Source organism: Hyla sarda, chromosome 9 (genome assembly GCF_029499605.1).
Source record: "Hyla sarda isolate aHylSar1 chromosome 9, aHylSar1.hap1, whole genome shotgun sequence".
In the NCBI taxonomy this organism is placed as follows: Eukaryota; Metazoa; Chordata; class Amphibia; order Anura; family Hylidae; genus Hyla; species Hyla sarda.
Window position 1 is genome coordinate 9720811 of NC_079197.1, and position 16819 is coordinate 9737629.

General features: G+C 45.8%; 1 protein-coding gene across 7 annotated transcripts in view; it reads right to left on the bottom strand.

Moving 5' to 3' along the window:
• LOC130291329 (chemokine-like protein TAFA-1) overlaps window positions 1-16819 on the bottom strand; it is a 97133-nt gene that overhangs the window by 13762 nt on the left and 66552 nt on the right. For 2 of the 7 annotated variants that reach the window (XR_008847884.1, XR_008847885.1), the window contains exons 3-5: window positions 13402-13543; window positions 10111-10281; window positions 9295-9370 (exon numbers count right to left, since the gene is read on the bottom strand). Coding sequence is in view for 5 of the 7 variants with exons in the window: in XM_056539989.1 (XP_056395964.1) it covers window positions 9309-9370; window positions 10089-10281; window positions 13402-13543 (397 nt within the window). In the remaining 2 variants the exon portion in view is untranslated. Of the gene's footprint in view, window positions 1-5506; window positions 5864-9294; window positions 9371-10088; window positions 10282-13401; window positions 13544-16819 lie in introns of those variants that run through there. The other 5 variants (XM_056539989.1, XM_056539990.1, XM_056539988.1 and 2 more) reach the window with 3 other exon arrangements.

The window sequence follows — 16819 nt, forward strand, 5'->3', positions numbered from 1 at the left end:
TGGAGGGTGATGAGAAGCAGATGATGAGTACAGACTGGAGGGTGATGAGAAGCAGATGATGAGTACAGGCTGGAGGATGATGAGAAGCAGATGATGAGTACAGGCTGGAGGTTGATGAGAAGCAGATGATGAGTACAGGCTGGAGGGTGATGAGAAGCACATGATGAGTACAGACTGGAGGGTGATGAGAAGCAGATGATGTGTACAGGCTGGAGGGTGATGAGAAGCAGATGATGAGTACAGGCTGGAGGATGATTAGAAGGAGATGATGAGTACAGGCTGGAGGGTGATGAGAAGCAGATGATGAGTACAGGCTGGAGGGTGATGAGAAGCAGATGATGAGTACAGGCTGGAGGGTGATGAGAAGCAGATGATGTGTACGGGCTTTAGGGTGATGAGAAGCAGATGATGAGTACGGTCTGGAGGGTGATGAGAAGCAGATGATGAGTACAGGCTGGAGGGTGATGAGAAGCAGATGATGAGTACAGGCTGGAGGGTGATGAGAAGCAGATGATGTGTACAGGCTGGAGGGTGATGAGAAGCAGATGATGAGTAGAGGCTGGAGGATGATGAGAAGGAGATGATGAGTACAGGCTGGAGGGTGATGAGAAGCAGATGATGAGTACAGGCTGGAGGGTGAGGAGAAGCAGATGATGAGTACAGGCTGGAGGGGGATGAGTACAGGCTGGGGGTGATGAGAAGCAGATGATGAGTACAGGCTGAAGGGTGATGAGAAGCAGATGACGAGTACAGGCTGGAGGGTGATGAGAAGCAGATGATGAGTACAGGCTGGAGGGTGAAGAGAAGCAGATGTTGACTACAGGCTGAAGTGTGGGGAGAAGCAGATGATGAGTACAGGCTTGAGGGTGATGAGAAGCAGATGATGAGTACAGGCTGGAGGGTGAAGAGAAGCAGATGTTGACTACAGGCTGAAGTGTGGGGAGAAGCAGATGATGAGTACAGGCTGGAGGGTGATGAGAAGCAGATGATGAGTATAGGCTGGAGGGTGATGAGAAGCAGATGTTGACTACAGGCTGAAGTGTGGGGAGAAGCAGGTGATGAGTACAGGCTGGAGGGTGATGAGAAGCAGATGATGAGTACAGGCTGGAGGGTGATGAGAAGCAGATGATGAGTACAGGCTGAAGGGTGGTGAGAAGCAGATGACGAGTACAGGCTGGAGGGTGAAGAGAAGCAGATGTTGACTACAGGCTGAAGTGTGGGGAGAAGCAGATAATGAGTACAGGCTGGAGGGTGATGAGAAGCAGATGATGAGTATAGGCTGGAGGGTGATGAGAAGCAGATGTTGACTACAGGCTGAAGTGTGGGGAGAAGCAGGTGATGAGTACAGGCTGGAGGGTGATGAGAAGCAGATGATGAGTACAGGCTGGAGGGTGATGAGAAGCAGATGATGAGTACAGGCTGGACTGTGATGAGAAGCAGATGTTGACTACATGCTGAAGTGTGGGGAGAAGCAGATGATGAGTACAGACTGGAGGGTGATGAGAAGCAGATGATGAGTATAGGCTGGAGGGTGATGAGAAGTAGATCATGAGTACCGGCTGGAGAATGATTAGAAGCAGGAGGATGAGAACAGTCCGTAGAGTAATGAGAAGGAGATGATGAGTACAGGCTGGAGGATGACGAGAAGCAGATGATGAGTACAGGCTGGAGGGTGATGAGAAGCAGATGAGTACAGGCTGGAGGATGATGAGAAGCAGATGATGAGTACAGGCTGAAAGGTGAGGAGAAGCAGATGAGGAGTACAGGCTGGAGGGTGATGAGAAGCCGATGATGAGTACAGACTGGAGGGTGATGAGAAGCAGATGATGAGTACAGGCTGAAAGGTGAGGAGAAGCAGATGAGGAGTACAGGCTGGAGGGTGATGAGAAGCAGATGATGAGTACAGGCTGGAGGATGATGAGAAGCAAGAAGATGAGTACAGGCTGGAGGGTGATGAGAAGCAGATGATGAGTACAAGCTGGAGTGTGAGGAGAAGCAGATGATGAGTACAGGCTGGAGGGTGATGAGAAGCAGATGAGTACAGGCTGGAGGGTCATGAGAAGCAGATGATGAGTACAGGCTGGAGGGTGATGAGAAGCAGATGAGTACAGGCTGGAGTGTGAGGAGAAGCAGATGATGAGTACAGGCTGGAGGGTGATGAGAAGCAGATGAGTACAGGCTGGAGGGTGATGAGAAGCAGATGATGAGTACAGGCTGGAGGATGATGAGAAGCAGATGAGTACAGGCTGGAGGGTGATGAGAAGCAGATGATGAGTACAGGCTGGAGGGTGAGGAGAAGCAGATGATGAGTACAGGCTGGAGGGTGATGAGAAGCAGATGATGAGTACAGGCTGGAGGGTGATGAGAAGCAGATGATGAGTACAGGCTGGAGGGTGATGAGAAGCAGATGATGAGTACAAGCTGGAGGGTGAGGAGAAGCAGATGATGAGTACAGGCTGGAGGGTGATGAGAAGCAGATGATGAGTACAGGCTGGAGGGTGATGAGAAGCAGATGAGTACAGGCTGGAGGGTGATGAGAAGCAGATGATGAGTACAGGCTGGAGGGTGATGACAAGCAGATGATGAGTACAGGCTGGAGGGTGATGAGAAGCAGATGATGAGTACAGGCTGGAGGGTGATGAGAAGCAGATGATGAGTACAGACTGGAGGGTGATGAGAGGCAGATGATGAGTACAGACTGGAGGGTGATGAGAAGCAGATGATGAGTACAGGCTGGAGGGTAATGAGAGGCAGATGATGAGTACAGACTGGAGGGTGATGAGAAGCAGATGATGAGTACAGGCTGGAAGGTGATGAGAAGCAGATGATGAGTACAGGCTGGAGGGTACAGGTTCCAGGCTTCTTTTGGTGACAATACTAAAGATACTTCCTGGAAGGAGAATATAGATGACGTTAGTGAAGCTCTTGCGCATGCTTTTAGTTGTAGTTCCAGACAAGCTGGAGAGCTACAGGATTGAGGTATACACAGTACTGTCATATCTGGATAAACGGCGTCCAAAACTACAACTCCCAACATTCCCCAACAGCCAAAGACTGATTCCTCTATAGCAGACCGCCGCATGTTACAAAACTACAACTCCCAGCATGCCCTGATAGCCAAAGACTGATTCCTTTATAGCAGTAGACTGCCACATGTTACAAAACTACAACTCCCAGCATGCCCTGATAGCCAAAGACTGATTCCTTTATAGCAGTAGACTGCTGGGAGTTGTAGTTTTGCACCAGCTGGAGACCACCACAGTTTAGAGACCACCACCCTTTACCTCATTTTTTTTTTTTATGTGCCCTAAAAAGCAAAACAAAATAAAAAGCAGGCCCTGTTTTGATCTTTGCTACATTGTATCAAGCGCCTCCAATTATCGGGTCACATGACGGTCGGCTCTGCGGGGTCACGCGGCGTTGCCCTCATTCACACGTAAAGATTAAAGGGGTCTTTTTTTTTATTCTTCAGTGTTTTTGGTAGTGACCCCCGCTGCATGTAAATGGGGGCTGATGGCAATAAAGAGGCAGAGGAGATAATAGGGAGTGTGTGAGCGGATGAGGCACGCTGCGTACTGAGCGCACAACAATCGGCGCGGCTCATCACAGGGGCAGGAGGCTCCGGAGGGCTCCGCGCATTCTACACGCTCGCTGCTTTTTCATCCACTTTTTTTTCTGATCATATATAAAAGCAGATGAAAAAAAATTGCTTTATTTTTAGATGAGACGTCCGCCAACCTGTTGGATCCTGATAGAGCGGACTTAACCCTTCCGCTCCCGGATCCTTACGTAGACGACTTAACCCTTTCGGTTTTCCAGAGCTTTCGCACTTCTTTTTTTCTAGTTCTACAGTATTTAACTATTTATCTCTCACTAAAAAAAATTACAGCGCTCTTTTCCAGTTTTAGGGCCCATTCACACGACATTTCCCACTCGGTAATGCAGATTTTTAAATTTTTTTCAATAGGATTCTGCTTCGCCGTTCGCATTGCGTAATTTACGCCGCAGACGTTCCACCGCTGGAACTATGTATTCCTTACTGCGCCAAAATGAATAAACATGTTTCATCTTTTTTTGGTGTAATTCTGCCTGGACTGCGCTGTTGTCAATGAGGCTTGACACGTGCGCGGCTGCGTTCCTACGGCCGGCTTGTTCTGCCATGGAGATTCCGTAGTGTGAATGAGCCCCTAACAGTAGATATTTACTGTAGATAATGTAACCCCTTTCCGGAGTCTTACACATGGCCAGGATTAGAAAAACAGAGCTGTTTTTTTTTTTGTTAAAAGTAACAGCGCCCCCCTATTGTAGTCAGGTTGTAAGTGGTATTGCAGCTCAGTTCGGTTGAAGTGAATGGAGCTGAACTGTAATACCGCACACAACCTGATGATGGGAGCGGCCGTGTATTTCGGGGGGGGGGAGAAGAAAGACACTATGTTTTTCTAATCTTGGATAATCCCTTTAACCCTTTCTCTCCCAAGTTTTGCCTTAACCCTTCATCTTCCACAGCCTTCGCCTTTACATTTCTTCCTCCATATTTTCGCAGACCATAGCGAACCCTTAACCTCTTCCTTCCTGCATTGTTTAACCCTTTCAGACGGACAAATGAGTTAATTCTTTCCCTACTGGCGTCATATATTTTTCCTAATCCATACACCAGTGTGCCTCCAGCTGTTGAAAAACTACAACTCCCAGCATGCTCGGACAGCCGAAGGCTGTCATTGTGTATGACAGTGTTTTCCCAACCAAGGTGCCGCCAGCTGTTGCAAAACTACACCTCCCAGCATGTTCGGACAGCCGAAGGCTGTCATTGTGTACGACAGTGTTTTCCCAACCAAGGGGCCGCCAGCTGTTGCAAAACTACAACTCCCAGCATGCTCAGACAGCCAAAGGCTGTCATTGTGTTTGACAGTGTTTTCCCAACCAGGGTGCCTCCAGCTGTTGCAAAACTACAACTCCCAGCATGCTCGGACAGCCGAATGCTGTCATTGTGTGTGACAGTGTTTTCCCAACCAAGGTGCCTCCAGCTGTTGCAAAACTACAACTCCCAGCATGCTCGGACAGCCGAAGGCTGTCCGAGCATGCTGGGAGTTGTAGTTTTGCAACAGCTGGAGGCACCCTGGTTGGGAAAACACTGCCATACACAATGTATTGCTCTCCCTGGCGCCGAACATAATCGACTAAAACGTTAAGAATAAAAAGAAGCAAAGTTTCTTTGTCCTGAGCTAGACATTTGTACATTATATGCATGTATAGCTTTCTTTTCACATTTAACCCCTTTAGTACCCTAACTTTCTCCTCCGCACACACAAGCCTTACCTCCTCTCCATCCCGACCATCGCTCCTCGTTCACCTTCTCTCCTCCTCAGCCTCATTCATACCTTGTTCCCTATAATCAATACCCGCTCAGCACTGCTTAGTCTCCTCTTTAGCGTTGGGTGAGGGAGACCTCAGGTGTCCCCCCCCCCTAGAGGTGAAGCAGGGATGATGGGGGTCGTTGCTCACTTACCTTCTTCGTAGCCTACAGCCCATGGAATCTGGTGTAATAGCGGAGCTCGGAGGAAAGCTTCTTCTTCTCATCATCCTGTGAGGCTGTAATCCATCTGGGATGTGTGAGTGAGGGGGAGGAGGGCTGGGTGCCATGTGTGATAACAGAGAGTGGGGGTAATGGAGAAAAAGCTGCGGGGGTCCATGGTGCCCTGTATGAAGGTGCCAGCTGGGTGTGAAGGGGGCGAGCTACGTTCTGCCCATCACCATATCCCCTCTTTCCATGGCCTATCCTACTTTCCCCACTAGTGACTTTCACCTGCTCCTTCTTCCATTCTCACTTTTCGCTCACATTCCTGCAGAAGTGCAGCCCACGGTTCCTCCTGTCGTTGTGCCCACCCTCATCCATTTCCCACCAGCTGATACAGTCATTCCATCTCTCACACCTCTATATATGAGCAGCATAATATCAATACATTCCCCGGGCTGAACTGGCACTGACTCATTCATGGTCGAACCAAAAACCATCACACCAGCTGTAACTACAACTCTCAGTATCCCCAACAGTTGTAGGCTGTGAAATGAATACAGCTATAAACTGGTTGTAAATCCACAGGGTTAGCTGTTCTGCTAGTAGTGTCTGTCGGAGGGATATCCTGATGTATACCGTCACCTTGTCACATATCCATTTATCAATACGGAGATGAACGTCATCATTCCATCTGGACATCACAGCCATCTATTATTGGTCATTGTCCCCTGAGTAGACTTGTCTGCCGAAACACGTTGGGACGTGAATGCGTACCCGTCAGATCCAACAAAAAAATGTTTTTTTTTTTATATATCACTCAGTACCTAATCCTGACCATGTACATATAATTTGTGTAATAATTGGTGTCTAGCACCTTTATTTATTTTTTTATTACACTTTTAATTTAGCTCACTAGTCTGAATTCCTCTCAAAGGGAGGGGGCGTGGCCTCACTGTGCAGGTCTCCGCCCCCTCCCTCAGTATGCTGTCTGCTCACATCTCCCCTAGCATTAGCAAAACTACAACTCCCAGCTTCTCCTCACTGACAGTAGAGGGACACAAGCTGACAGTGGGAGGATTTTTCCTCCAGCTCTGAGCCCTGCACTCACACCTGTCAATCAAGGAAGTGTGTCCATGACATAGGTGATGACTCATGGACACAGCAGGACTAGTATGTGTCCAAGCAGGCAGGGGGGTAGTTGTTTGACTGGCTTTTTCAGTATCAAATACTGAAAATTTTCTAAGGAAAGCAATTGCAAAACCTATTGGTTTTGCATGCTATACAACATATCAAATTTTTTTTGTGTCTGACAGTGCCCATTTAAGTATTGTTTTGTTTCTGCTATGTTTGTTATGTGTGTTTTGCAGACAGCTTTTGGTCACTGTGCAAAACAATTGGATGAGTTTGCTTTATTTTGGCATTTGTTTAGTGTCTGGGGTAGTATTGTACCTACGAGTCCAAGTGGGTAACACACTTGTAAGAGGGGATAGGCTCATATAGGGAGGGACAGGTTCCTGCACAGGGCCACCCCTATTAGGGTGATTGCACTGTCTAGGCTAAGGGTACGTTCACACAGGTGGATTTATTTGCGGGTTTTCCCGCTGCGTATTTGAAAGGGGGCGGGCTCTTCTCGGCTGTCCGCAGCAAATTTTCCGCTGGTGGAATTTCCACTGCCGAAAATCCGCCACAGACCCTACTGACTTCAATGGGGCTTGCAGCAGATTTTCCGCAGCTTAAATTCTGCCGCGGAAAATCTGCTGCGGACAGCCGAGAAGAGCCCGCCCCCTTTCATATACACAGCGGGAAACCCGCAAATAAATCCGCCCGTGTGAACGTAGTGAGTAGTCCTTCCACACTAGGGAAAGTTACCATCTACTAAGACCCTATAATCCCATTCCCAATGTACCCCGAGTCTCTTTCCTGCCTTGTTGTCATGTTACTGTTGCCTTCTCTGTGTGTTGACTGGATGTTTGACCAATACCAAGTTTTGGAATCATCTTTACTGGTGATTGTTCTGGGTGTTGCAGCATTTACTTTCAGTGGATATCCAAGTCCTTTTTCACTTTTAATTGTGCGCTAGTTTGTTTTGTATTTTTCATTACTTTAATTTAGTCATGTGATCACTAGTATGACTCACAAATACTAATTTGACTTAAAGGGGTACTCCAGTAGAAAACAAAACTTTAAAGAAAGTTAAACAGATTTGTAAATGATTTCTATCTACTTCTAAAAATCTTAATCCTTCCAGTACTTATCAGCTGCTCTATGCTCCACAGGAAGTTGTGTAGTTCTTTCAGTCTGACCACAGAGCTCTCTGCTGACACCTCTGTCCATGTCAGGAACTGTCCAGAGTAGGAGAAAATCCCCATAGCAAACCTCTGCTCTGGACAGTTCCTGACATGGACAGAGGTGTCAGCAGAGAGCACTGTGGACAGAAAATTCAAAAAGAAAAGAATTTCCTGTGGAACATATAGCAGCTGATAAGTACTGGAAGAATTAGGTTATTAAATAGAAGTAATGTACAAATCTGTTTGACTTTCTGGCACCTGTTGATTTAAAAAAATAATGTTTCCCACATTAACATTAATGTGTTAAAAGGAGGTCAGTCCTGGGTCAGCTGACTTCCTGTAAACTATAGGATAACATCATCACCTACCAGACGATTCCTGGTAGTTCCCAGACCCCTCACTACCCAGATCTATATACTGCTGCTGCTATCGCTTTGGGATCAGGACATATAGTAGTTTTACACCTCCTCTCCAGCTCTATCTGCAAACTACTGCTCTCTCTATAGGATCAGGATATATAGTAGTTATACACCTCCCCTCCAGCTCTATCTCTATACTGCTGCTGCTATCTCTATGGGATCAGGATATTTAGTGGTTATATACCTTTTCTCTAGCTCTATCTGTATACTGCAGCTGTTATCTCTATGGGATCTGGATATATAGTAGTTATACACCTCCTTTTCAGCTCTATCTGTATACTGCTGCTGCTATTTCGTATGATCCGGATATATAGCATTTATACACCTCTCCTCCAGCTCTACCTGTATACTGCTGCTATCTATATGGGATCAGGATGTATAGTAGTTATACACCTTCCCTCCAGCTCTATCTGTATACTGCTGCTGCTATTTCTATGGGATCAGGATAGATATATATATATATATATATATATATATATATAGTAGTTATACACCTCCCCTCCAGCTCTTTCTATATACTGCTGCTGCTATTTCTATGGGATCAGGATATACAGTAGTTATACACCTCCCCTACAGCTCTATACCATCGCCTATAGGTAAAAACTCTATAAAAGACCACCCCCATTTGAGAAGACCACCCCCTTATCCAGATGGGATTTCCCAATAACGATTTTTAGTTCCAGCATATATTTTATATACTGACTTTATTATTTAGGAAGACACCCCCCCACCCCCACCCAAAAAAAAAAAAAAAAAAGAAAGAAACTCCCACCCCCCAAAGAACGTCACTTTCAATAAAATTTTGGGTGGTCATCTCAAAGAGTATTTACGATATATTGCCTTGTATGCTTTTTTTATTGGATGTCTCTCCATAATTTTTTTACCTAACCAAAGTTCCTCCAGCTGTTGCAAAACTACAACTCCCAGCATGCCTGGACAGCCGTTTTCTGTCCAAGCATGCTGGGAGTTGTAGTTTTGAAACAGCTGAAGACACCCTGGATGGGAAACACTGGCATAGAGTAAGGACTGAGTGTTGTACTGTGATTGGCTAGAGATGTAAGGGAGGAAGTACCTGTGTGGGTGCTGCTAGGAAACAGCCTGGCTTTTCTCCTGTCCCATGGAGGGGACTCTTGGGCTCAATAACAGCACTGAAAGCACAAAAACACTGTGTCACCACTTAAAGGGTTAATCTACAAAACCAGGCAGAATTTTAAGAATCTTCTAAAAGGATAGGTACGCTATTATTTATAATATGTAGGTCTGGGTCAAAAGTTTGAAAGCGTTAGGAGGGAGCTAAGTACAGGTGGAGATAAAGGATGGGGACGGCTAAGTATAGACTACAGTGCCATAGACTACAAGGGTAGGGGCCCGTACACAATCAGTCTGCTCCCTCCTCCTTCTTCTCCATCCTTTGGATTGCTGAATGGGGCATTGTGGGCCCCTGAAGGATCCCCGAAATGTGCTTCTCATCTATTGTTATGATTGATATCAATGTGACGTTACAAGTTTTTTGACCCTTAGTACAGAATTGAATTAAATGAGCTGAGCTGCAATACCAGAAACAACCTATAAGCAAGAGTGGCACTGTTTCTAGTAAAAAAAAAAAAAAAATTATGATATTTTTTTTTTTTCTAATCCTATACAACGCTGTATACAGTGACAATGTAGATTTCAATAGAAATGGTTCTAGAAACATTTCCCAGAATTCTACCTTATAAAAAGGCTCCATTACTGGTTAATAAGAAGCAGTACCACTCAATGTGAATGAGGCCTTAGAGGGACTTCTAAATTTATGGTCCCTTAAAAGACGCTTGTCTTTGTGCCCTGCCCCTCCCATTGTGCTCGGATAAGACAAACATTCCTTACGCTTTATTTTCTCTCTCCTTACTTTGTCTGAATTAGGACTCGACAACTGGGAATTTATAAAAGTGCAATCTGCCAGCAGAACGTAAATGAGCGAGAGCAGTGTAAGGCGAATCTGCTGCACAGGTATTTCTCCAGGGACCCACAGCAGTGACAGGGGGCACGGCAGCTCCGCAGCGCCCAAACCAGCTTTTATCTAAACATAAATGAGGAACGTCTCAGAACATCGTCTTATGTTATATATACAGTGATGGTATAACCTGGTATATACTGTATATAATATATATGTACAGCTGGTATAAGTTATATATCTCCTGGATATAGTGATATGGACCATGCTGGTATAACCTGGTATATACTGTATATAATATATATGCACAGCTGGTATAAGTTATATATCTCCTGGATATAGTGATATGGACCATGCTGGTATAACCTGGTATATACTGTATATAATATATATGTACAGCTGGTATAAGTTATATATCTCCTGTATATAGTGATATGGGCCATGCTGGTATAACCTGGGTATATACTGTATATAATTATATATGTACAGCTGGTATAAGTTATATATCTCCTGTATATAGTGATATGGACCATGTTGGTATAACCTGGTATATACTGTATATAATTATATATGTACAGCTGGTATAAGTTATATATCTCCTGTATATAGTGATATGGACCATGCTGGTATAACCTGGGTATATACTGTATATAATTATATATGTACAGCTGGTATAAGTTATATATCTCCTGTATATAGTGATATGGACCATGCTGGTATAACATAGTGGATGGAGGGGTGGGTGATTGTGATGTCCAGGGGTCCTAGCTCCCCATTCTATAATATTATCCCTAGACTGGAGAATAAATTACACCCCAGTGATGCCCCCAGGCTCATCCAGGTAAATGTACACATTTCAGGTGGTTTTTCTTTCGCATAGAGAAGCCAGGGAGGAAAGATTTCGTCACACTTAAGAAACATGTCAACCCTCCCATGAAAGGATTTTCCTTGTTGGCGCCTCAGATGTGCTAATTGGATGGATGAAATGTGAGAAATACTTTTGTGCAATGAACTGATTTCAGATCGAGGGCTCTTCATGGAAGACGGCGGAATTACATGCCGCAGTCAGTGAGATCCGGATACACCGGGGGCACCGGGTCCTCACCCTGTGCTTTTTATAGGTATTTAAGACTTATTAGCTGGATCTAGAGCCTTTACCATAGAAGCAAATTTGTGGACTAGCCATGGGTTCTGTAGGGTGATGACACAAGCATCGGTGTAAAGGTTTGGTTTTGGGCCATTGTTCTCTAAACCAACCCTAGGTTATCACCCTTTAACACTCTCCTATGAAAAAATGGTCTTTGCTGCTAAGAATTACCAGTTTGCCATGTCTAGGAATGGTCTTGGTATGGGCTGCAGTCAGCCCAATGGACCAAGAGACAGTGGTGCAATGCCCCAATGGATCAGGCAGAAGCAAATACTGGACAACGTCTTGGGCTGGCAATCAGGTGGTGTAGTCAGGAATAATCTTCTCTAGAGGACTGCAGAGGGATTGCGATCTTGCAGGACCCGATAGAGAACTTGCAGGAGCGGGCAGGTTTTAGTCTTGTGTGCGCTAGAGCAGGCAGTCATAGAACATAGGGCGGGTCCTGCAAAATCCTACACAGTCCTGCAAACTTCTGACATACCACGGGGAGCTAATGAAATGGCATGAGGTGGTGATGAAATGGCACAAGGGGCTGATGAAATGGCAGGAGGGGTAATGAAATGGCACAAGGGGTGATGAAACGGCACAAGGGGCTGATGAAACGGCACAAGGGGCTGATGAAACGGCACAAGGGGTGATGAAACGGCACAAGGGGTGATGAAACGGCACAAGGGGCTGATGAAACGGCACAAGGGGTGATGAAACGGCACAAGGGGCTGATGAAACGGCACAAGGGGTGATGAAACGGCACAAGGGGTGATGAAACGGCACAAGGGGTGATGAAACGGCACAAGGGGCTGATGAAACGGCACAAGGGGTGATGAAACGGCACAAGGGGCTGATGAAACGGCACAAGGGGTGATGAAACGGCACAAGGGGTGATGAAACGGCACAAGGGGCTGATGAAACGGCACAAGGGGTGATGAAACGGCACAAGGGGCTGATGAAGCTGGTGCTCTCTGGGAGAACATGTGACAACAAATCATGTGACTGCATAACATAACATGTGACAGGCTTACTCACAGGTCCTTGAGACCTCCCACAGGTCCTGTATACTATCTAGACATAGGATCCTGCCTAAGCATTAAAGTGATACACACACATTTATAAAACCAACAGGGGGAGTCCCTGCAGGGGAGCCCCCCAGGTCACTGAGGGACTCAAACTGACAGGGCCTAAAGGTAGTACAGGACCATGTTCTGTACTCGGTCATCACGGAGGGGTGTAAAGTGGTGACAGGCATGTAGAAGAGTGTACATGGATAACAGGGGTATAAAGGTATAACAGGGGTGTAGAGAGGTGTACAGGGGTGACAGGCATGTAGAAGACTGTACATGGGTGACAGGGGCGTAAAGGTATGACAGGGGTGACAGAGGGGGTGTAGAGGGGTGACAAGGGGTGTAGAGGGTGACAGAAGAGAGGGGGTTCAGTACCTGAAGCAAAGTAGGCCTCTGTCAGCGCTACCCCTGCTTCTTCCCTCCATCCCCATCATTCTGCTGAGGGACCAGACAGAATCCGGAGGGAGCGAGGATACACGAGGATTGGAGCTGCAGCATCCCCGTCCCGACACTGCCCACAGACTTCTCTCCAGCCCGGCCTGCACCCCTGTGACTCACAGGTACTCAGGCCGGGGAGGGGACATCAAACATTTTCAGCTCCATATCTCATACCAGAGTGTCCTGGCACCCCGGTTGGGAATCACTGCCTCAGTGTAATGTACGCCGGACTCCCTGTGCAAGCAGGCGCAGCTGCCAGGACCAGTCCAGCCCGTGCGGCTGCACCCTCTTGCAACAGTGCGCCTGAGGCGATCGCCTCACACTCCTCACGGGAGCTACAGGCCTGGTCTTTACTTTCCAGGGCAGAATATCCTCACGAATAGACAAGCCTGTCCATGGAGGTACCTAATGGTCATCTGTGATACCACGCTCTGCCCAAAAGGGGGAGCCAGTGAGCATAAAATGTATGATAATGATTGGAAGGATAATTTTCTTACTGGTGTGGGAATTACAGACAATAGAGGAGGCTATTATTATTATTATTATTGTTTCCGGTATTAGGACACAGATATAAACGAGTTAAATGTCACATTGTCACGTTACCGCCTCCTTCACACCTTGTCCTGCGGGGGATGTTTGTGTTCTTCCAGTGACGTCTCTAAGTATTCCTAGTCTGTCACCACGGTGCTGCCATGTCTCTTTAGTCGTAAGTGTTTTTATTCTGCATTTCTTAGCAACTTCTGTCCTGTGCGAGAGGAGACAGGACAAAATAAATATTGCTGTACTTGGGCAGTACCACAACCAAGGCCCCTCCAGCTGTTGCAAAACTACAACTCCCAGCATGCCCAGACAGCCAAAGGCTGTCTGGGCATGCTGGGAGTTGTAGTTTTGCAACAGCTGGAGGCGCCCTGGTTGGAAATCACTGCCATAAGCTATTGTTGGGAGACAAGGATATTGGTGGAATTTTTTTTAATTTTTTTCTCTGGAGTACACACACAGGTACTTCCTCTCTTACATCTCTGGCCAATTACAACATTCAGTCTATGCCAGTATTTCCCACCCAGGGTGCGTGCCTCCAGCTGTTGTAAAACTATAACTCTCAGCATGCCCGGACGGACATCCCCCTGGGGAAGGAATGGGATATAAGTGACTGCAAACGTGGCATGGTTGTTGGTACCAGATGGGCTGAGCTACTAGAATTTTCACGCACAACCATCTCTATAGTTTACAGAGAATGGTCAGAAATAGAGAAAATATCCAGTGAGCGGTCGTGGTGTGGAGGAAAATGCCTTGTTGATGTCAGAGGAGGATGGGCAGACTGGTTCAGGATGACAGAAAGGCTAAACTTACTCAAAGACCCACTGGTTTCAAACCAAATTCATCCAAACATTGTGTCTGTATGGAGGAACTGTGTGATGTCATCAAGTCCATATGGAGGAACTGTGTGATGTCATCATGTCTATATGGAGGAACTGTGTGATGTCATCATGTCCGTATGGAGGAACTGTGTGATGTCATCATGTCCATATGGAGGAACTGTGTGATGTCATCATGTCTATATGGAGGAACTGTGTGATGTCATCATGTCTATATGGAGGAACTGTGTGATGTCATCAAGTCCATATGGAGGAACTGTGTGATGTCATGAAGTCCATATGGAGGAACTGTGTGATGTCATCATGTCTATATGGAGGAACTGTGTGATGTCATCATGTCCGTATGGAGGAACTGTGTGATGTCATCATGTCTATATAGAGGAACTGTGTGATGTCATCCTGTCCATATAGAGGAACTGTGTGATGTCATCATGTCCATATGGAGGAACTGTGTGATGTCATTATGTCTATATGGAGGAACTGTGTGATGTCATCATGTCCATATGGAGGAACTGCGTGATGTCATCATGTCCATATGGAGGAACTGTGTGCTGTCATCATGTCCATATGGAGGAACTGTGTGATGTCATCATGTCCATATGGAGGAACTGCGTGATGTCATCATGTCCATATGGAGGAACTGTGTGATGTCATCATGTCCATATGGAGGAACTGTGTGATGTCGTCATGTCTATATGGAGGAACTGTGTGATGTCATCATGTCCATATGGAGGAACTGCGTGATGTCATCATGTCCATATGGAGGAACTGTGTGATGTCATCATGTCCATATGGGGGAACTGTGTGATGTCATCATGTCTATATTCATGTCCATATGGAGGAACTGTGTGATGTCATCATGTCTATATGGAGGAACTGTGTGATGTCATCATGTCCGTATGGAGGAACTGTGTGATGTCATCAAGTCCATATGGAGGAACTGTGTAATGTCATCATGTCTATATGGAGAACTGTGTGATGTCATCATGTCTATATAGAGGAACTGTGTAATGTCATCATGTCCATATGGAGGAACTGTGTGATGTCATCATGTCCATATGGAGGAACTGTGTGATGTCATCATGTCCATATGGAGGAACTGTGTGATGTCATCATGTCCATATGGAGGAACTGTGTGATGTCATCATGTCCATATGGAGGAACTGTGTGATGTCATCATGTCCATATGGAGGAACTGCGTGATGTCATCATGTCCATATGGAGGAACTGTGTGATGTCGTCATGTCTATATGGAGGAACTGCGTGATGTCATCATGTCCATATGGAGGAACTGTGTGATGTCATCATGTCCATATGGGGGAACTGTGTGATGTCATCATGTCTATATTCATGTCCATATGGAGGAACTGTGTGATGTCATCATGTCTATATGGAGGAACTGTGTGATGTCATCATGTCCGTATGGAGGAACTGTGTGATGTCATCAAGTCCATATGGAGGAACTGTGTGATGTCATCATGTCTATATGGAGAACTGTGTGATGTCATCATGTCTATATAGAGGAACTGTGTAATGTCATCATGTCCATATGGAGGAACTGTGTGATGTCATCATGTCCATATGGAGGAACTGTGTGATGTCATCATGTCTATATGGAGGAACTGTGTGATGTCATCATGTCTATATGGAGGAACTGTGTGATGTCATCATGTCTATATGGAGAACTGTGTGATGTCATCATGTCCATATGGAGGAACTGTGTGATGTCATCATGTCCATATGGAGGAACTGTGTGATGTCATCATGTCCATATGGAGGAACTGTGTGATGTCATCATGTCCATATGGAGGAACTGTGTGATGTCATCATGTCTATATGGAGGAACTGTGTGATGTCATCATGTCTATATGGAGGAACTGTGTGATGTCATCATGTCTATATGGAGAACTGTGTGATGTCATCATGTCTATATGGAGGAACTGCGTGATGTCATCATGTCTATATGGAGAACTGTGTGATGTCATCATGTCTATATGGAGGAACTGTGTGATGTCATCATGTCTATATGGAAGAACTATGTGATGTCATTATGTCCATATGGAGGAACTGTGTGATTTCATCATGTCCATATGGAGGAACTGTGTAATGTCATCATGTCTATATGGAGGAACTGTGTGATGTCATCATGTCCATATGGAGGAACTGTGTGATGTCATCATGTCTATATGGGGAACTGTGTGATGTCATCATGTCCATATAGAGAACTGTGTGATGTCATCATGTCCATATGGGGGAACTGTGTGATGTCATCATGTCCATATGGATGAACTGTGTGATGTCATCATGTCCATATGGAGGAACTGTGTGATGTCATCATGTCCATATGGAGGAACTGTGTGATGTCATCATGTCCATATGGAGGAACTGTGTGATGTCATCATGTCCATATGGAGGAACTGTGTGATGTCATCATGTCCATATGGAGGAACTGTGTGATGTCATCATGTCCATATGGAGGAACTGTGTGATGTCATCATGTCCATATGGAGGAACTGTGTGATGTCATCATGTCTATATGGGGGAACTGTGTGATGTCATCATGTCCATATAGAGAACTGTGTGATGTCATCATGTCCATATGGGGGAACTGTGTGATGTCATCATGTCCATATGGAGGAACTGTG